This window comes from Thermobia domestica, chromosome 12 (assembly GCF_964235325.1).
Source record: "Thermobia domestica chromosome 12, izTheDome1.hap1.1, whole genome shotgun sequence".
Taxonomy (NCBI): domain Eukaryota; kingdom Metazoa; phylum Arthropoda; class Insecta; order Zygentoma; family Lepismatidae; genus Thermobia; species Thermobia domestica.
The window spans coordinates 115,927,397-115,949,788 of record NC_137465.1 but is presented as its reverse complement, the minus strand read 5'-3'; the positions used below and the strand labels follow the sequence as shown (position 1 = coordinate 115,949,788).

The following is a 22,392-nucleotide window of genomic DNA, read 5'->3' as shown; positions in this document are numbered from 1 at the left end:
AATGAGACGGATGATTAATGAAAGTAGATGATAGTTAGAGATACGATTTTGTGGCAAATAAAAATTCATAATTTCGTTATAAAAATATGCGTAAAGCGGGATAAAATCGCTGAATAAAAATTCAATGTAAGAACACTATTTTCCTTGACAATTATCATTAGTTATCTTTTATTTCACCTTATCTCCACTCATTACTCATCATGACATGAACTCATGCATGACTACCTTAAACAATATTTGATTTTTAAAAGATAACTATAGGCATCCTCATTCAATAAAAGTATAAGCATCCTCATTGAATGAATAAAAGTATAATTTCAAAAAAACACCGCAGAGAGATCATTAACAGAAAAAAAAAAAGAACTTTCGTGTTCACAGCTTACTTATGCAAATAACAGAAGCACTGTTTCAATGTTTTCTGGTGTTAAATTTGTTATTTTATCGGTAAGTATGTCATTGTAACAAGAGCGAGCCTTCTCCACATCGACATTCGAAACAGATACATATACTAGTTGGAGACATTTTCAAGCGATTTCTGAATGCTCATCTAACGTACCTCGGAACACACTTTCCACACTATCCACTTCACCAGTAGATACCGTTTGGAGCTCATTTTGTAATTGCATGTAAAATTTCAAAAATTCATTGTGGTCTATTTCCTTAAAAATTGGAATTTTCATCACATTGCTACAAAACTTACCATCAGGTTTTGAAGTTTGAACTGAGAAGAAGGAAATAATGATGTCAATGTCTTGAAGATCTCACCAGCTGGATCCTTTTCAAGCATGTCAGCCAGTTTGTTGCTGAATGCCACCTCAACTTTCTTGAACTTCTTTTCGGCACTCTTCTGTCTTTCTTTACTCAAATTCCCTATTTTTTTTGTTTGTTTGTTTGTTTGTTTGTTTCTTCCTTAAATATAAGTTGTGCCACAAGTTTATATTCGGACATCAGTTCATTTACTCTTGGTATAACATTATGGCCAAAAGGATGTTGGAATTTTGGAAGCACGTTATTAAGTCAGAAGTGGAAACACAATGTTCTCTGACAAATGTAGCCTCGTTGCAACCAACAGAACAGACAAACTGAGGGAGGACTGGCGCCAGACATCCAGCAGTCCCATATTTCATTGTGATAGACAAATGACGAACTAGTAGCGTTTACTTAGGTCAAGTATGCAGAAGGAAGAAATAATGGTAATGAATAAATAGTAAAAGCGTCGAAAAATTGTCACTTTTGCATAAATTTCGTGGAATATCGAAACTTGTTGCAAATTTCGCTAATTCGACAGAATTTCGCATTTAATCGCGAGCGTTATATGGTAAAAATAGTAAAAAAATATATATATATATTTTAGGTACACAACATTTTCGTACAAAACTGATATATTTCGCGTTTCCGAGTGTTACCAAAAAATCGTTTCTTTAATGATAGTACATAATTGGTGGAATGAGAATATGGAAAAAACGAGAGAACTCAAGGGCACCATATTGTTCATCACACAGTCACATATCCTACGAGTGAATCAAGGACTCACTGCAACTCTGTCACTAAGTCAGCTTGCTTCCTGCAATGATGTGAGAAGTGTATAGATTGTCCTGTTACTAGACCATACTGAAATATCTACGTCTTGTCGCTAGTAACGACTCTGTCTAGTAAGTTCGGTTCTGCTCTCAGGCGTTCCCTTGTCATTCCACACATGTTTATTTAGTTTAGCGTCCCTTTTACCAGCGAAGCTATATGAGACGTGGACCTACAGCTTAACGTGAGATCCGAACTACATGATCTGCCGCCGGGAATTGAACCCGAGTACCCCATGCCAAAGGCGCGTACGCTAACTAGTTAGCCATAAGTGAGCTCTCCATATGTATTTAGCGAAGTAATTTTGCTCTTGGGTGAAATTTTCTGATACCATTTTCCGCATGTTCAAGTAGTTGTGTAAAGGTTGTCAGACTGACGCTTTATCAATATTCTCAATCGTTCCGAACTATGATGTTAATTTTTCCCACAATTTCTTCTGCTGTTACTGGGAGAGGATGGCTCATTCTTTCGTCATTTTCAATACTGTCACATCTTGCGGCGAAGAGTCTGTGATACCCAAATATACGTGCACATGACCATTATTACCTTACACTCCACCTGCATCAATTTTACACACACTCGGTGACTCCTTCAATTTCGCTATGATTTTCAGATTAACGCGCTGCTCGAGTTTCTCATTTGCTGTTCTCCTGAGACAAGATTGCTTCTTTAGTAAGTTATGTTTTGAAAAAGTCAGTAAATTTTTTTTCACATATTACTTACCCTGAAACTTGAGAACTAACTCTAGTACTGCACTGAGAATCTGTGATGCTGCTTGTATCAGAAAACAAATCGCTATCAGGAATGTCTCCATCATCTTTTCCTATACAGTAAAAGACAAATAGTCGTATAAAATATTTGTTCGAAACAGTGTTATTGGTTTCTTAAGTCATTTTTATTCCAACATACTATAGTTTAACTTCATGAATGGATGTAGTTGCAACAGCGAAAGTAGAATTTCATGAAAATTAGATTCTGAATATATACCGGTATGGAAAATTTTTGGAGTGGCAAGTTTGACTATTTTCCTCCTCCTTTGATTTTTCTAAAAAAGAATCAGTATCAGAAGAATAGTATATATCGTAAGCAATCGATGAAAAACTCATCCGACCTTGACTAAAATTGAGACGGTGATAGAATGTAACAAGTTTAGTACACACATGAAATACTTTGCTGCGCAGGCTTTTAGTTCCTAAGTTACTGATAATCGAAGTTGAGTTACTAGAACGTGTGCTATGGATAACACTAATCAGATCTTGACCCAAATTGGTGATGACAGACCATCATGAGCTTACTACCCATATGCAACATTATGTCGCGCAGATCTCTTGCCCTGAGTTATTTGCCATCGAAGTTGAAGTTTGAACTTACTTGAATTTAAACTTCGAATTCGATAGCAATGACTCAAGAACCAAGTGCCTTCAACCACGGTATTTCTCACGGATATTAAAGTTATTAAGGTCTAACATAATTTCAAACTCTGTCAAGTGACACCCGTTGTTACACCCGAGTTATTGACCACCAAATTTGGGACTTGTACTTAAACAAACATGTAACATGAAGTAAGCGCAGTATATAATCAAGATTTGCTAAAATTCAATGAAGGGTGATTTTTTTTTTTTCTGCTGTAGGGAAATTTATGATGACAAGCTACTTCTAACCAAACTATTTGAAGAGTTCAATGACCATATCACTGATTTCGACTATGGTCTGACTTCGAATAGATGTATTTTTTTTTTTATCGAAATGTTTTCTAGCAAGTCGAGATGCGTAATATAAGCAGAAATTTTTTCTTGAAATAATTTTTACTGAAAAATTAATCCTTATCATGATTCTTAAGTTCCTTATTTCTCTTTACATTTCTGTTGAAGAATAAATATAAATAAGAATAAAGGATTAATTTTCTTAAGTGTTAGTAAAACATATTGTATGCTCACTCCTATTTTGTATTTATTTTATTTATTATTTTGTTTCTTTTGTTTGCTATTTCTACACATATTTAAGTTATTCTTCATTGAAACTTCTAATTTTTATATTACCATCAAGTTTAGTTTTAATTTACGTGTACTAGCCCTATGTAGCATAATCACTAACGCTCTCACCTTTGGTGTGAGCGATCCATGGTTCGATTCCCGGAGGGGACACTCGGTCGAAAAAGTGTGAAAGCTTTCTCAGGCCAGCTATTCTGAGTGAGGTTTTCTTGGGTTTTCCTCATTCACACTAAGCAAATGCAGGGATGGTACCTAACTATAGGTCCTAGGCCGCTTCCTTCCTTCTCCCAATCCTTGCTTCCTTCCCTTTCCTCGGATAGTATGATCGCCGAGGGACGTCATCCCTCATACGTGACGGACTAACATGGCCTTAGATGCCGAAAGCACAGATATCTAAATCATCAACCTAAATTTACTTGTAATTACGTTCAGAATGTGATATGTAGAAATTTTAGTGATTATAACTCTCAAATTAATTTCACGAATTTGAGAGTGACTAATATGATATCTAAACATTATAACAAAAGGTAGGTTAAAATTTTTAAGTTTTAACATGTCTCTTTACAGAAAAGTTTAACAACACATTGTCCACAAATTTATATTTAGGAATTTCTTTGTCAGTTCATTTTTTATACTACCTGTTTGTCGTATACAAGTGCAGCCTGGATTAGAACCCTGTACATTTATTTATTAATCATGTCTCAGATTCATGTCGCAGATATGGAGCCATTTTAACGGAGTAATATGAGTAAGCGATGAATTTTATGAAGGACTTCTGAAAAAATATATTTAATTTAGATATCATCTCGGCATTTGTTTTATAAGTCTGACGAAAACTCCAAATCTAGATGGCTATTTGTGACATTGGAACCTAGGACCTCTCAGTTACAAAGCGAGAACGTTAATCATCTACCTCTTTGCAACTTTGAGTCAATTATAGGTGAACGTCTTTACCGACTGAATTTCAATGGCTGGAAAGCTACTTACGTAAGTTTCCTGCTGTAATGAACTGTTATTTAAAGTTCGTTAAATAGTTATATTAAATATTTACTGAAAATACTTGGTGTTAGATAACTCTCCAACTTAACGCAAATTTTCGTAACTTTCTTTTTCTTAGACTTTAAAAAGATGAAGAAATACAATACCTTCTGATTCTAGCAGACGTTTCTGCTTCTCTTCTCGCACTAGAGCAAGTCTCGCTTTATGTTTCTGGAAAGTTCCTTTACTTGAAGTCAGATGATTCGTAAGGTATTCATGGTGATCCTTGACACCTGGTTTAATGTGCGTTTCTGAAACAAAATTGAAGATAATAAATATTAGAAAATAGTAAATGGAGAACATCCTTCAATCAATGTACTTCAACACTTGGTAATTAACTTGACTCACTTGCATTATATGCTTTTTGAGTTTTGTCTATTAGTCTGAAGTACTATAAGTAACTGAAACATTCGTTTGTTCAATTGTACTCCATATTAAAATTGACTTACACTATTTAATCCATAATATATAAGTCTTTAAAATATATGTTCTCTTTTTCTTCACCTTTTTACCCAACGTTAGTTTTTTTTAAAAAAAAAATAGAATTATTTAATTAAGGAAAAAAGTGTTGTAACTATGAAAATAAATACAGATATTCTTGTAAGTGTTTTCTAACAAGTATTTTGTTTGTATTACACAGCAATAGAACATAATTAGAAATATCCGAATAGCTTTAGAAATAAGAATATCCACTTTATAATACTTGGTATAAGAGATCAAAATAAATGAATTATAGGCAACATGATAAACAGAAACAAAGTAAAAAGAAACGGGAAACGCATGGATAAAATGCCTTCTTCAATAAATAAATAAATAAATAATCTATCTATCTATATATATATACACAGGAGAGTGAATTTTTTTTCTCTTATTTTTGAAACAAATGTTGTTTCAGTAAATTAGTAAACACAATATTGCACAGCAGAGAAGTCAGTGACAAAGTCAACTTCGTCGTATGAGAATATATATATATTCGTCGTATGAGAATCAAAGGAACGTAACTTGGATTATGAACATAATTCTGAAAGCCCCACTTGGTGTTATTTGAGTATTATTGAAGTTGACTTTGTCACTGACTTCTCTGCTGTGCAATATTGTGTTTACTAATTTACTAAAACAACATTTGTTTTAAAAATAAGAGAAAAAAAAAAATTCACTCTCCTGTAAACCTACAAATATTGAGTTACGTCCCTCTGTTTCTCATACGACGATATATAATCATACCTATATCCTAAACGAGCAAAATTAACACAGAAAATAATAAGAGTGCACGATGTACAACATAAAAATCTGATCACACTGCATGTCAAGATACGTATGTTAAATTATTACAATATTCATAATAAGAATAATTACGTTTCTCATCTTCATGTCGGTTATGTAACAACAAAAGACTACTGATATTTACCGTATTTTACGGGCTTATAAGACACACCTTAATTTTTAAGCATTTTTTTTAAATAACGTAACATTTCTACCATTTTTATTAATAGATTATAATTAGATTTTTATTATTTGGTGGGGAACGATGTTTCGTAAGTGGGTTGGCGCTGCCATCGGTTTTCGAGCGTGACGCCATGTTGTCAACTAGCAGATCGACTTGTTAATTCCGTCGTCGCATGTTAGAGGCGTTACAGTTCGCCTTGTTTCCAGTTTTTTGCAGAGTTTACGGTCTGTATATTCTAGTTTGTGGTTTTGGGTTTGTGACGGCGGGGCGGGAGGGAGACAGTGTTAGCAAGCATGTGAATCCCCGCAACTCATGTTCGTAGCATCGGAGCACTGCTGCTGCCAGTTGAATCCAATGTTGCCAGATAGATAGGTTTCCTGCGGCATCGAACATATGGCAGTTTTTAAGACTGGCGGGAATTTTAAATCAAACACTGGACATTTTTATATTAATTTCGAGAATAAGACGGACAGGAATTTTAGAGGCAATTTTCCGAAAACCTGCGCCTTATAGTCCGTAAAATACGTTATACAAATACTTACCAATAATATCCAGTCGACTGTGTTTATAAGCCACCAATAACGCTTCTTCCCACAAGCGTCCCATTACTAAGGACATAATGCTTTCTTCTTCATTTCTTAGATACTGCTCATATATTATTGCAGCTTCTTGAAACCTTTTTGTATTTTTCAATGTATCTACTAAGCTGTAGCACAATTCTTCTATTTGATTCTGGCTGTAACGAAAATCAATAGTCAACTGAAATCAAAATTCTTAATTTTTTTAATTTTTAAATTTGATGTGTCGTAGATCCAGGGACACAGGACAACTCCGTTATGAATAAAGATACGGAGAAACGGAAAGAGAGATAAGTTTTGAAAATAGGCGGTTTCCAATCTAAAATGGTGGAAATTCCCTAATCATACCATGTATTTGGGCTCCACACTAGTAATGCACTCTATGTTAAATGAAAAAGTACTAATACTAACTGTCCAATAATACTATATTGTTGATATGGTGCTCTTTCATTTAACAAAGGGTGCATTACTAGTGTGAAGCCCAAACGCCTAGTGCGATTGGAAAATTCACATCATTTTAGATTGAAAACCATCTATTTCCAACAATCTCCCTCTTTTTCTACTCTTCTTGTACCTTTACTCCTAATGGAATTGGCCTACGACTCCAGACTTTTGATAACGCGATGGAGTACATACCATGACGATTTTCTTACACTCCGGGCTCTAAGCAGAAGCTTCAACGAAAGTTTACCTAATATACACATGAAATATACAATAGTTTTAATGTCACATACTTCTCTTTTACAACCAAGCACTAGTCCACGCTTACACGCGATGTTCTTAGGTGAAAGAATACTGAAAAGCCAGAAGAGAAAAAAAGATGAACTGAAGGATGACCCGAGGACACAACGCCTCGATAGGAAACCGATAAGACAAGACAGCGGGGTAATATCGGAAAATGAAAAAGCGGGTAAAACCACAACAAAGGACAAAAGCATGGACACATTGGAAGAAAAGATGGCAAAAGAGGAAAATAAAAAGAAAAGAAGTGGTGAGTGGAAGAATAAAACCAGTGAGGATCCTGGATGAAAGAAACTACAAAAGGCATTATAATAAGCGAGAACTAAGGAGACAAACAACTTCAAGATCTTGGACACGTGGTACGCAAGCTATGGCAGCATAAAGCTGTGTTGAAGACCCCACTCACAGACACAGTAGAACTGTGTAAGGAGAAATGTGTCAAATCGTTCGGGAATACTGTCAGTCGGTTTTGTCAACGAAGTGTAAGCCAACTTAAGAGAAAGAAAAGAAATTGCATTTTTGTTTCTCGGTGCGTCAGATGAAGGTTGTCCAAGAACAACAACATTTCTGGTACAGCATTGCTTGAATGGCTTAGCCCCAACCGCAAGAGTGAAAATACAAAGCTGGTCAGGAGACGGACTGAGCTCCTCCGTGGCTAAGCGGTTAGCGTACGCACCTGTGGCGCGGGAGACCCGGGTTCGATTCCCGGCGGGAGCTCATGTGGTTCGGATTCCACGTTAATCAGTAGGTCCACGTCTCATATAGCCCCACTGCTGAACGGGACGTAAAACTCAATCAATCAGGAGACGGACTACGTTGCTTAGTGATCAGCGTATCAGCACGGTATGCCGGAGACCCGGGTTCGATCTTCAATTTACTCGTCTTTATATTTTTCGAGATGTGCCATAATTGCAGGTTTGGAATTTACTATGGTGAAGAAAGGATCTGTTGTATCCTCCTATTCAGGCAAGTATTATTGGAAAAAGAAATCTTTTATAAGAATATCAATTTTTAACTTAATTTTTCACGAATAATTTATTTACTTCTTTGCAATGCTTCTTTCCGCCCTAGATATGAATGTAAACTTATAAAAGAAGACTTTTTTTTTTCGTATGTAATTAAAAGAAATATTCAGTTTATATTTCAAGGTTCGCTGAAGATCCAGTTATGTCTCAAGTTTGGAAATAATGATGTTCTGACATTTAGTGACTAAGATGTAAATATACTTGATGCGATACAGAAAAACCCTCTGTTAGATGCACACTTACCAGCTTCATATACAGTCCGGAAGTGAAACAGTCCACCAGTTATATAGATTATTTAATTAGCGATGGAACATTTCTTATATATTGTTCTATGTAAAAATAAAGTATGTATATTTATTACATATTAATCTATGAACAAATAAAGCACATTTAGTATATTTTAAAAGTTAATTTACGACAGAAGCTTTTAAAAAATAGCTTATCCTACAGGATAAACGAAATAAAACTATTGAGGAAATGAACTACATGACCCTCTTATACCCTTACGGGATTTTTTCTTCTTCAAGTATTGAAGTACGTTATACAACGCTTTAAAATTTATAAACCAGACAATATGAACGAAAATGGTATTCACGCACATACGTATAATAATAATAATAATAATAATAATAAAAAGAGAGAGAAACAGTTAAAAAACAACTAAATACTCTCATACTGATATTACACTTAAATACTGATCTTATTTCTGACCAATCTAATAATATTTTTGAAACGGCATATCATTTCTTATAAGTTATACCTGTAGCGGCCGACCTGTGGCGCCTTCAGGCCACACTAATGTTTTTTGCTTTTCTTATTGTTATTAAATTCATAATTAGTATTTAAAACCGTTTAATTGCTTGATTATCAACTAATTACTGCAGGTATTATTCAATGTTAAATTTCTTTCTTTATATTTTTGTTCTTTCTGTGAAATAACTAAGCCAGACGAATACTTAAAGTTAGCTGTTGTCTCGTAAGAGGAAACTCATATCTTTTTCTCCCCTCTTTGCATCTTGAGAAACAGATCTGAATTGGTAACCTATAACCTTCGATTCGCTGCACGTGCGAGGGAATATCCAACCCTTGTGTCTTATCTGAGAGTCTGATGTTATTTTCTGAATACTCTCATTGTTCTCTGTTTAAGCCCAGATGTTTTCAAAAACATGGTAGACGTATAACTAATATTTTGGCGCCGAAGTTGACACTTCAAAAATACTAAATATGTCTATTTTGACACCGTATAAAATAAGTGTCTTGGGAACACTTGTATTTTTGGTATCATTGTGAGACTATTAAGAAACCTGTAAAATCCTGATAAAGCCTGATTTTCTTTGTAATATCAAATTAACCTTTGACTTTTAATTTGGATATTATGTACTAGATGACGCTAAAGCCTTATACTGTTTGTAATAATGCGCATGCGTGACTATTCTAGTTAACACCCTAAATAGTCGTTTACATTATCAGTATCCAATCTAAACGTAAAGATTAATTTCATTGCACACAAGTATCCGCCCTTTTGGAAAGATACCACCCTACTATACTCCCACGTACGTAACGTGTGAAAAAACTCCCTGAATACAAAATAGCTGTACAAGCTGTTCTCTGACGGGGAAAGTTACTGTGCCGTCTTCGAGGCCCGAGCCTCGTGCTCGTCGCCGGGGGCTCCGGCCCACTCTTCGGGCTCAGACTTCTGCCCTTCGCCCGCCGGACTTGCGTTTCTTCTCTGACTTTGTTAGAGTCATAGAGAGAAGAACTTAGTACATTATCAGAGTGTGTTATTACACTCTGTTAGTGGAGAACTCCGTCATCTCCGTTCTCCTACTAAGGACCATCTCTGCTTTCGTTTCGTGTGTGCAAGACTGTAAGAACTTTGTTACTGTGCTGAACTTTGTTACTAGTAAGTTTACTACTACTACATGCAGGCAGTCGTAATCCGATCTCTTCATTGAACTGCCCTTATTTCTCTTTTATCATTGGTCATATTCTGACCCCTCATATTTTCACGCATACGCCACTGGATTTAACGTCATCTAACGTTACCTCTGCTGTATAACAACTTATTGCTTATCGACTCTTCTGTGCTGTACAAAAGCAACTTACAATAAAACTAATACTACTTTTAACTCGGCGTTCCAGTCATTTAAAACGCCTGTCTAAAGTTTTCAAAGGACGATCTCACCTACTCATACTATCTCAGAAAGTCCTCCGAAGAAGCCGTTCGTCGAAGTCTATTATTACCACATCTCTTTTGTTCTTTGGTTCCTACGTGAACCACTACACCAGTTACGCCTGCTGAGGACTGAACCCTTCACCTTCTGTTGATTGGGAAGTTGGGTGACCCATCAACCTCCTGTGTGTATTCTGCGACTCCAGTACTATTCCTGCATTCGCCGTGAGAATTCCGATTGGAGAAAGGACTTCACTCTCCGTAGGAAGTGGAAGCATCTTGTTGGTTTTACCGCTCGAACCAATACAGACATCTTCTGGTAATTCTTGGTCGCAGCGAACATCTTGTTGCCACGCTAAACTCAACTGAACTTATACAGGACTCGACGACAATTCCAGAGGCCACTTGGAACTCTTTCATCTCCGTAGGTGTTCAACTGCGAAGTGAGTGACTTAAATTGTTTTAGTGATCTTAATTGTGCATCTTGATTCCTCGCATCGACTCAGAATCACGTCTACTTCTGTGTACCCAATATCCGATTTCAATGTTTGTGTTTTTATAAAATGATTCTACAACTAAGGTTGTTAGCGATAACTATCTCTTCCATTTTATTGTTTTATCGATTAAATTGTAACTCGGCTGAATTATTTAAGTATAGCCAAGCCTGACCTTGTCTTCTGAAGTTTATGTATTTGAGGTCCATTAATTGTGTTAATAATCTTGTTTACATTGCATTAGCTTTATTTTAATTCATTGTTGTATAATACGTGCCTAATTATAAGTTATCGTCCCGCTACAAATATTTATTTGTTTGCACGAGTCCTAGTTGTCTATTATTTTGGTGTGCTAATTAATCTCGTTGTTGTGTGGGCTTCACGTTAACTAGTGACCCCCCCTTCGGAGCCGCCACTGCCCTAAAGTGCTGGCAATTACCTGCGGGACATTCATGAATCAAGGCTCCCTTAATCTCGTAAACTCGTGCTTGAACTTTGTGATTAGTTATTGTCAGACATAGGCACTCATCCTGTTCTCTCTCTCTCCCTATCAAATCACCTGGCCGACAGCCTTGTTGGTCGGACATTGTTTGAACAGGACGGACCTCCTCTTTACATTACTAATTAACTGTTGAGCTAAGAGACTGCTCAGCTCCATTACATTTTTAATGTCAGGCAACTCTCTAAGTCAGTGATATTCTTGAGACCTTCCGTGGTCCTTTATTAATTATTCTTTTAGTTTGATTCGGGCAACCTTCGGTAGAGATAGCATCGTTAATAATCTCTTTTTATGTTCGTGACCTGTGGTGGGACGCCCTCACAAGTGGCCGCAAAAGTTCTGATCGCCTCCTGCCACCGGCCCCGACATACCCAAATATATACATAAAATATCGAATTATCTAAATAGAGAAAGTAGAAAACGTTTTGAAATTATCTGTTTACTAAGCTCTCCATATGCAGTAAGGGAAGTCTGGTTTAATCTTTACTTATTGTGCTGCAACGAAGTGTACCTTGTTCCAAATGTAAATCAGCGTAGCTTCGTAGAGACATATAGCATGTTTAGATAGTATCACTTGTAGGAGAAAAACCATATTCAACTGATAACTAGAGTGCGGATTTTGCATATTTATTCCGGTCCTCCAATTAATATGCAACCGGGTTCTAAACTTCTTTCATACTATTACCAACCGAAGTAAAGGAGTTTTATAGTGCATATAAATGCATATTACATAGGGCATAATTAAGTTGAGGACTATTCACAGTTATTTGTCTCCTAGGTTAATGTTTCGTCCCTGGAGTGTTTCTGAGTAAAATTTTCAAACACAGGTGCATCTCCTCCCCTGCCTTCTTCCTTGGCCTATATGATATCACAGATTTTCCAATGTGACTGTCTACAGACTAAACCACAGATTCGTGTGGTCGATATGTCGCTAATGTAGTCGTTGGAAAGCTCAGTCAAAGTGAACCAGGAACACCGCATTTGATTTTGACGAAATCTTTGGAACAAACAAATCATTCAACTATAGCAAGAGCAGTTCGTAAATACGATTTTCGATTGTACTCTCATTTGTAGTCCCTCTCCTTCATAAAATTACTTAATTTTCTCGATTTCAAAAATAATTTTAATGAATGTAATTCCTGATTTGCAGGCCTTTAATTTTCAATACAATTAACACATTTTCCCGATATATATATATATTTTTTTAAATTGACAGGACCCTTTACTTTTTTTTTGGGGGGGGGGGGGGGATAACATTTTCAGAACTTAAGTTATTTGGCTCGATTTCGTGGAACTTAGTCTGTTTCTTTTACCAATATTATTTCTTAATTCGTGTATATCTTATTTTCAGAAATTGTATGGCCGACTGAAGATAGAGAAGACAAGTTCCTAATCTTTCTCACAGATTCAACACCTTATATGTTTAAAGTAGGAAAAGCATTACAAGTTTTCTGTTCAAAGATGACCCATTTAACGTGCGTTGTACATGGTCTTCATAGAGTTGCGGAAGAAATTCGTGCACAGTTTCCAGTTGTAAATAATGTGATCTCTGCTGTGAAAGAAGTATATCTGAAAGCACCTTATAGAGTGAGGATTTTCAAAGCAATGATTCCCGACACACCCCTGCCCCTTGAATCGATATTAACAAAGTACGGCACATGGACTCAGGCGTCACTGTATTACAGTAGGCATCTCCAAGACATTGAACAGGCGAGTAGTTTTATATATATATATATATATATATATATATATATATATAAAAGAACGATGGTAACTGAACTATATATACTTTCGTAACAATGGTAGAGTACTGTCGGTGTTAATATATACATATTTTATATTTCAGGTACTGCTCGCACTAGATCCAAAGGAAGCAAAGTGCATTTCAGAAGCGCTAGATGCATGCCAGAAAGAAACTGTAGATTAGCTTTTATAAGTGCACATTTTGCATCCCTTTGGGAAAATTTCAATAGAGAAATTGTGTCCGTTTCAAAATCAATGGGGAAAATTGTTGCAGAAAAAGTAGACAAAGTGGCTTCCAAGAACCCAGATTTGAATTTTATGTGCACAGTGAAATTTGTGCTACAAGGTGAATCAAGAGAAGTAATACGAGATCACACGCCAGAGGACATAGCTGCATTTAAATATTGTCCAGTGACAAGTCGTAGTGTGGAGCGTACCTTTTCATTATACAAGGACATACTATCGGATAAACGAAAAAAATTTACACTAACAAATGTTGTAGTGCACTGAAATTTAATTAAGTTCAAAACTAGTTAACGGTTTTTATAAGATTGTGCTTAACAACTAGAGATTGTGAATTCGATTCTAGATTTTGCAAGCTAACTTGACATGGAAGCTATTGTTATTTCATCCTTATCTTCAATTATGTAGTGGTTTGAAAAAATATAGATATTTCAAGTAATTCTTTTGTGCATATATATATATTTCCTTTAGTTCATATTTTGCATATTTTACTTGTTTTTAGTGCATAATTGCATGCATATTTTCCACATTTTTAGTGCATATTGATCCGCACTCCACTGATAACAAATATATGCATCTACGAGTATACAACAATCAATTTCTGATTAAATAAGACAATTTCACACAGAGATAAACCACCACAAAATGATGACATAAGAAATGAAGTCAAGAATTAAGTATCGTATATGCAACTATGTAAGACTCATCCTATTTTCTCTATTCAATTTTGAGGAAAAAATATTTTCATTGGATATTATTAAGATTTTAAAAATATTAAAGTGGTATTTGTAACAAGAAACATATATGGAGATACCAATGCTTAACTAAATGTACAGTCGTACGTGCTGGGAATGTCTACAACGCATGCAGTCCTGAGAAAAGCATATCACTGTGAAATGGTAAATAGAGTGATTGTATCCAAACTGTTTTTACTGAATCACTGAACTGTATGTAGCTACAATGCTGTTGCATATCTTAAGGGAAGAAGGAAGTCATCAAGTAATACAGAATCAAGAAAACTCGCTAAACTAAAATAATCCAATTCCTTGTACCGGTGTATAAGACGCATTCCATCACAGCTTTTGTTCTCTGTAAGATCCATTTGACGTGACCATGGAATTCTGTGACAAGAACAGAGTGCTTAGAAGAGAGTAACCATTTGAGCTTTTCTAGTTATGAACCTATAACTAACGATACTAGACACTTTATAATATACAAAAGCAAAATCTATCTGTTGTTAAAGTGTTTTAATAAGGGTGACAATGTACCGAATTCACAACATATTCTTCGAGAAACTTGCTTTTTCATTAACAATATGTCACATATTGCTTATATAAATAAATAATTAAAAAAGTACCTGTATTTTAATATAGAAGCACATATTATTGCTTGCCGCCAATTTCCAGTTTTTTTGAACGCTTCTACAGCTAGCAAATAGTTACCACCTCGTTTAAACATCAATCCAGATTCTTCATACAATCTCTTGCTTAGTAAGTATTGTCCGTATTCTTCACAGATTTTCTGAAACAATAATATACTGTGTTTATATTTTCTATGAAATAATTACGAGTGGCTTAAGTTACGCATCAAGTATTTTTGAACAAAGGCACATTAAATATACAAGATTACATCGCACTTCTTTATTTTGATTTAAATGAGATACATACATATACCTACTCTGAAAACTATCAATCAGAATTATTAGAATTTAAAAAAAAATATTGAAGCACTAGTGTCGCCGCATATTGACATAAAACGCACATGAATTCTAGAAATGAGTGATTTTATATTAAGTTAATATTAGCTGGAACAAATTCTCAATGTTGCCCGTTAAATGTTCATTATGATTTTCAGATACATTCCTCTAATTTCGTTACTTCATATGGACTCCTTATTAGTTGAATGTTTAGCATTTTCGTCTTTGGTTCCAGGCTTCATTTCTCAAGTAATGTCTAGTATGCCAACTTACAGCACAAACGTCGAACTTAAAAACGAACATAAATAAATAATATTCAAATATAACACCTTTCTTTTCTTTTCCAAGAAGACAATTACCCATTACAAAATTAAGGAAAGTTTTTAGTTAGAATTTTTCAAAGAAGGAATTAACAATAACTGTTCAACAGTTCTTCGTAGTTAAATCTATATTTGCAGTTTAAACTCTTAAATTTGTGATATTGTGTTTCTTTTAAGTGCTTTGAGTGAACAATAAATGGAACAGAACAAAAGATGCGTTGATAGTAAAAACTACTATGAAGAGTTAGCGACCTCCTTTTGTTTGATAAATGTGACACTCACAACTAGGTCATTTAGAATTCTTACTAAATGATGACTATAACAAGACCTGGTCAATATTCAGATTGTTCTGCATGCATGGCTGTTTACAAAGATGAGAGTCCAACATTTACCGAAAGTATCCTTATGAATAAATGTGTTCACATGTGCACGAAGTCCCGGGTTTTACTCCCAGTGGGAAAACTTTTAAATCTGAATGCATTACGATAGTCCGGATTCCATATCAAATTGTTGGCCTACCTCTCATATAGCCTCGGTGCTGAAAAGGGAAGTTTCAAACAAACACCAACAAGTGTGTTCACATGGATGATTAAGTTGACTTTTCTTATTATTACGTATTTCCCCATGACAAAAATAGCCCATCTTAAACCACTAACCTTGCTACTAAATCCCCTTTCTTCACCGATTGTGTTCGATGTGATAGCAATGGGCCCGAACGATTGAACGGCAGCGTAGTTTCCACTGCAGCAAACTCCTGCATAGAATAGGGGGCGGGGGGGGGGGGGGTAGTCTCGCCACACAGTTTTGGCAACTCTCCTACACTCTGCAAGATCGAATGATCGAGCGATATGGCTGGAGACCTAGTCCATGTGAATCCATACATTTGTGGTCTCGTCACCGTACAGGCAGGGGATGTGTAGTCAGAGAGTCCATCATGTTCACCTGGCTTCGGTGTTGGCACTTCAACGAACAGCAGCGTTCCACAACTGCAATATCCCGCCACCACAAAAAATCTTGTTGGAAAACTTTTCCTTGCACTGCAGTACAAAGCTAGAATGGCTCTTGTGGTCTGTTCGACAGTAGAAAATGGATCGAATTCTGTCGGTTTAATCTACGTAGAGCTACCCCTAATTCAGGATACACTAATCCCCTACGAGGTATGTTTCATATAGTTTTCTGGCGTTTATGAATCCTTCTTTGATGTGGTGCTGTGAGGCCGTGTCTGCGGGATTTGTGACGCACTTCCAATGCGAGGTTTTTCTGGATGATGTTAGAAACAGTGTCTTTTGAAATACTGTGTTGAATGCTGAAACTTCTCTGCGTTGAGATTGTTCTGTGTCACTCTCTCTTTAATAGCACGCACAATATTGAAGGTTGGATCGGGCTGAGGTGGTGCTCTCTTTACAATTTCTATGTAGAGCAGCGTCTGTTGAGCACATCGTCGGATGATGAGACCATACCAGCTCTGCTGGCGATTAAATTCCATTCTTTGCACCGTTTTATTATTCCTGAGTGACTATAATGGGTGGCGGAAAGTTTCCCTCCCTGAAAGCTGTTACTTTTACCTTAATCATTTTCTAATTAAGAGGGATAACTAATACTGTTATCAAGTACGGCTCCACTGTAGCCAGTAATGTATCCGGACATAACAGTGGTTAAATGCATCGTTCGGGAGGGTCAGTGAATCGACTATTTTTATCATGGGTAACCTTTGGTATTTGATATGCATCCTATTGTTATGCTAAGTAATGGTTGTTTATATTCATTCAATAAAAACAAAAACGGTATTTACCATCTTCCCTTTATTCGTAATTTTTAATATTACGTTTCCATTTCAGAAGAAAGTCTTCTTCTGGTAAAGGAAAATACATAGAAAGGCATATATAACGACAAGTAAAAGCATTTATTTCTAAGTGTAAAAGTTCCTGAATGGATTCAATAATTTCTACAATAATTACAGATAGGATAAGACTATTTTCAGGAACTATCGGGTGCATCCTATGTGTAATAATCACACTACATTTCAATCAGTTTCAATTAGGACAAGGCATAATTATATTTGTAGTTGTTCTCCCACCTATGCATTTTCCTTAACATTAGAAGTGCCATTGGGTCATTTTGAACTTCTATCGAATTCCAATGTTTTATCTTAACATACAATGGACCATCGAAGTTGATATTTATTGACTTTTCCTACTATGCTTCCAAGTATATTATAACTAATTTTCATGTTCATATGTTCATTATTAAAATAAATAATCATAGAAATACCTAGGGGTCATACTGAACTTCATAAAAGAACTGACCAATTTTCAAGTGGATAACAGTTCTTGAAGTAGTTGTTACCTCGGTATGTTAAAAAAACGCACCTCTTATCGTGATAACTCTGACGAAAAAAGAAAACATCAGGTGGTCTTGATTCGGTGAGCCAAATGCCAGCAATTTCCGGAACAGGTTCGTGCAACTTTCGACCAATGTGCTAGCATCATTCTGTGTATGAAAGCATTGCACTTCTGGAGCAGTTAGAATCAGATAACAACGGTCGAATAACATCGATGAAGATTACTGTATTGCTAATATGAACTTACAGAATGCGTCGTCTAGTGAAAAGAGTAACACAGTTATACCGAAGGAAATACCGCAATGTGACTTTTCTTGGTATGTGCGGAAAAGAATTCGGGTATTGTCATAGTAAGAACGAGGTCACAATATGTCCACTCATTCTGTTGGTAGTAGTGATAATAAGTACAGAACATCGGTGGTATTGTTTGAAGCTTTCTCCACAGGTCGCACACCAGCTCGCAATATTGTAACAATTGCAAGTGGACAAACACATTTTCCTAACGTTGGGACAAATCCTGCTTCAGTCTGATGTTAAGATGGTTATAACAAATCAAGGTTAAACACATTCAAACATTAACTCTTGCCGAAGCACGACGTTGTCTTGGAGATGACAGCAAATGAAATGTTACTTTGGAGGAATTTGCTGCATTTCCTGCTCTTCTGCATGCCCATGGTTCAATAGGTCATTTAAAACTATGTGCAGGAGATTTGTGGAACAAGAATTGGGAACCAACTGGTTAAAAAAAAAAAAAAAAAAAAAAAAAAAAAAAAAAAAATCAATCGGTTCCATGAAATCATGCCGTATCTCAGATTTGACATCCGAAACAACAGATCTGAGCGCCTGGCCACTGACAAATTTGCTATCGTTTCTGAAACCTGGTACAATCCGCGGCAAAAAACCTGCAACATGACCATATAAGTTTATTGTGAAATAACGAAGTCCTTTGCTCCAAAATAAGTGTGTATGGGAGGAGGCCGAGGTTCATCCTGGCGTGATTCGTTCCACTTAGACGTTATGTTCATACCCTGTGCTGTTAGGCGTAGTTTCACAATAAACTTATATCCTCATGTTGCAGGTTTTTTGCCGCGTATTGTACAAGCTGATGAAGAACCATTATAGCTATTGTTTGTGCTATAGCCTTGGACCAGAAATAACCGTTGATGAGGAATTGTTGCTATGTAAATCAAAAAGCAGAATTATGCAATATATGGCAAACAAGTCGGACAAGTTTGGCATTAAGTTCTGATTAAATGTGTCTTGAATCTATCCGTATTTGGGCATAGAAGAGCAACCAAGTGGTATATACAACTTAGACAGAGTGTGGTGGTGCTCAAATTACTGCAGTCATATCTAAATTCCGGACGTAACGTTACTATTGACAACCTTTTTACTTCTGCGACGCTTACAGATTAGCTTTCTGCGAAGAAAACCACAATTGTAGGAACGGAGCGTCTCAACAAGCGAGAATCACCTTCTATTGCACGTAACACTTCAACCCCATGATAGTCATCTATTGCACCAAGAAAGTGAAACAACACTCACGAGATGTAAGTGCAAGAGTGGAAACAAGATCGTAAATCACAGCACTGTGCACTCCAATACGCATATGGACGACAGAGCAATGAGAAAGCAGAATACTGTTACTTACTATAATGGCACTAAAGATGGTGTATATGCTGAGAAACTACAGTGCAAGATATAGAACTCGCAGTTGGTGTGTTCACGTGTTTTACAACGTTTTTGTTAAACTCAATGCTTGGACATATTTTAAGGAATCCTAGGGTTCTATAATTTGACATTGAGAATTTATTCTTGCGCTCGTGGAAGAGTTAGTGCTGTGCTTTGCGCAACAGATGCCATCCAATTGTTCCAGTACACACAGCAAACTAAAACAAAATGAAGTGCTTTCCAACTGTGCAAGGAACAGAGTAAGACTTCTGACAGCTATGAGGAATGCCGGAAACCAATTTGTGGAAAATGTGTTGCTATGAGAGTCAATCGTGGATATTGGTCAACTTGTGCTGAAGTCTAACGAACTTTAGAGCAAATTATGTGTTCATTTGTAGTTTAATACTGTGTGTAACCTCATTTTAAAACATGTTGTATGCTGATTTGTAATATGCAATGTTTTTTTTCCTTACAATTAGCACACATGCGAAATCACATTGTATATATTATCATAAAATCTTATATATTCTCATTTCAGAATCATTTACAATAAAAAAAAAAAAAAAAAAAGTAAGTCATTTACTCTTACTAGGGCTTGAATTTCTTATGAGGGTCAAATTGATCCCCAACAGCGGTTTTAGGTTTTAGGTAAAATTTGGCTGTTCTAGTGTTAACGGTATCTGCGCCATCTTTATTTTCTATCCCATTGATTTATAACGGGGATTTTTTTTTTTTATTTATTTATTCTTTGAAATGATTTGTAATTTTAATGACATGACCTTGCTTCTTCAAAATGGGTTTGCAGTTTATATACATTTATTACTTAAGTTAGATCTGATTATTAAACATTAAAATTATATAAATAAAAATTAATTTTAAGAAGAGACATTTATATAGATTTGAAGAGGTCAGTAATATTAACGATTAAAATTCCTATCCATTTCAAATAAAATAGAAAAATATTTCCCCACATACATCAGTAGGGTAAAAAGCAAATAGCGCATGTACTCAATACCATTAACCTACCAGAAGACGAGTTCCGCCTGAACTTGAAACGTGGTATTGACGACTTCGAATGACCGTAGAGGAAGTACTATTTTCTGTTACCTGATCAATACCTGAACACACCTATCAGACCCGGAAAGGTGCTATAGTACTGTTTCTTCCTGATCAATTGAAAGAAAATTTACTTTTAATCATCGTTATGAATTTAAATTAAGTGTAAGTATAATTTTCATCAAAATACTGAACGTATCATGAAAGCAATGGAATAAATTTCAAAGTTACGTCATGTACATACTTAGAAAATTAAACGAAAAATCTATTTACGAAAATTCGTATTGCTGAAAAAAAACCTGTAAAAGAAAAAAAAAAGAGAATTGTTACTTTTCCAGTGCTACATTATATAGTTACCTGGTGTTCTTTTGAAGTACTGTCAAAAATTTTGAGCGCGTCGGAATATAAATTTTGTGATTTAACAAGTGTGAGGCATTCCTCTAGATGCTCCTCGCCAGCTTGAGAGATGTTTCGTAAGGCAGATTTGTAATTCTTCAGATATTTATCAATTGTGTATCGTTGATAGTACTTCTCCAGTTTGCGAAGATCATTCAAAAAGGGTAAATACTCCTTTGGATCCTATAAATTAAATTGTAAATGAATATTACCACAATATATCAGTAACTCATAAATAATTTGGCAGGAGAATGAATTCTAGGTGTAATTCTTACCCAAGTTTATCAACTTGTGATAAATTGAAAGTCCGAGCAAAATGTTAGACTGTAAACTTATATGGTTTCTGAAGCTTTTCAAAGAACGAATTTTAAAAATACTTTTCCTTAAATTTCGTTTGAATTTAAAGAATAAATCACGATTTTGAGGTCTATCTAGAGAAGAATTGAGTGTTCAAACGATCTTTGTATTTAACTATTCAACAACCGTTTTCTAGTCAAGAGTTTAAAAAAACAGCTTCGTGACGTTTTGGTACGCCAAAACCATACAACGTAACTAAAGGTTTCAATGTAGCATGGGATTTGCAATACAAATGATGTATCAAAAAGGTAAGCACGTTTTTCTTTCTATTTTACCTCAGTATGTCACAACCCACTAAAATATGTACCTTAGTAATAAGCTCAAAAGATACTCACTCACTTTTGCTTTTTCAAATTATTATACATTGTTTAAAAAAAAAAAAAAAATACAAATCCATCGTATATTAAACGTCACATTTTTTATAACAGTTATCACCATTGTCAAGTAAATGGGAGGAAATGTATTTAGATAGGATAGGTTGTATGGTAATTGAATATTTACACTCATAAATCAAAACACCTTGCTGCTCCACAGAATGCACATCTTAAATCTGATATCTTCATCTTCAGTGCTTGGTGACGACAGCGAAGAATTTCAATTTTTGTCCGAAGTCACTATGTCTAAATTTAATTTTGATTCTGTCGTTCGAATGGAAAAAGTCTCGTATGCCTATCTTTCCATGAGTGATCAAGATTTTTCTGACCAATTTCTGAGTTAAATGAACTATTTGCTTCATTTTAATATTTTAATCATTTAAGACCAGCGTTCTTTCTCTGCAAGTGTATTTCTAAAATAACGTAGTTTGCAGTAATACATACAAAACCTGTATTATCTGTCAGGAAAGTAAATGTACACCTATTTTTCGAGTCTGGCATTCCTGCGCTCCATCCGTGGAGAGTATGAAAATTACATCAATCAAATGTTTACTGAGGTGCTAAAAGAAAAGTTTAATCTGAATAAGACATTGCAGAGGGGAACAAGCTGTGAATACGAATAGTGCATAGT

At 35.5% G+C, this 22,392-nt stretch overlaps 1 protein-coding gene across 3 annotated transcripts in view; it reads right to left on the bottom strand.

Moving 5' to 3' along the window:
* Elp1 (elongator complex protein 1) overlaps positions 1-22,392 on the bottom strand; it is a 163,087-nt gene that overhangs the window by 33,980 nt on the left and 106,715 nt on the right. For all 3 annotated transcript variants that reach the window (XM_081734001.1, XM_081733999.1, XM_081734000.1), the window contains exons 18-22: positions 20,992-21,213; positions 14,908-15,071; positions 6,597-6,790; positions 4,715-4,858; positions 2,302-2,401 (exon numbers count right to left, since the gene is read on the bottom strand). In XM_081734001.1, the coding sequence (XP_081590127.1) occupies positions 2,302-2,401; positions 4,715-4,858; positions 6,597-6,790; positions 14,908-15,071; positions 20,992-21,213 (824 nt within the window). The remainder of the gene's footprint in view (positions 1-2,301; positions 2,402-4,714; positions 4,859-6,596; positions 6,791-14,907; positions 15,072-20,991; positions 21,214-22,392) is intronic.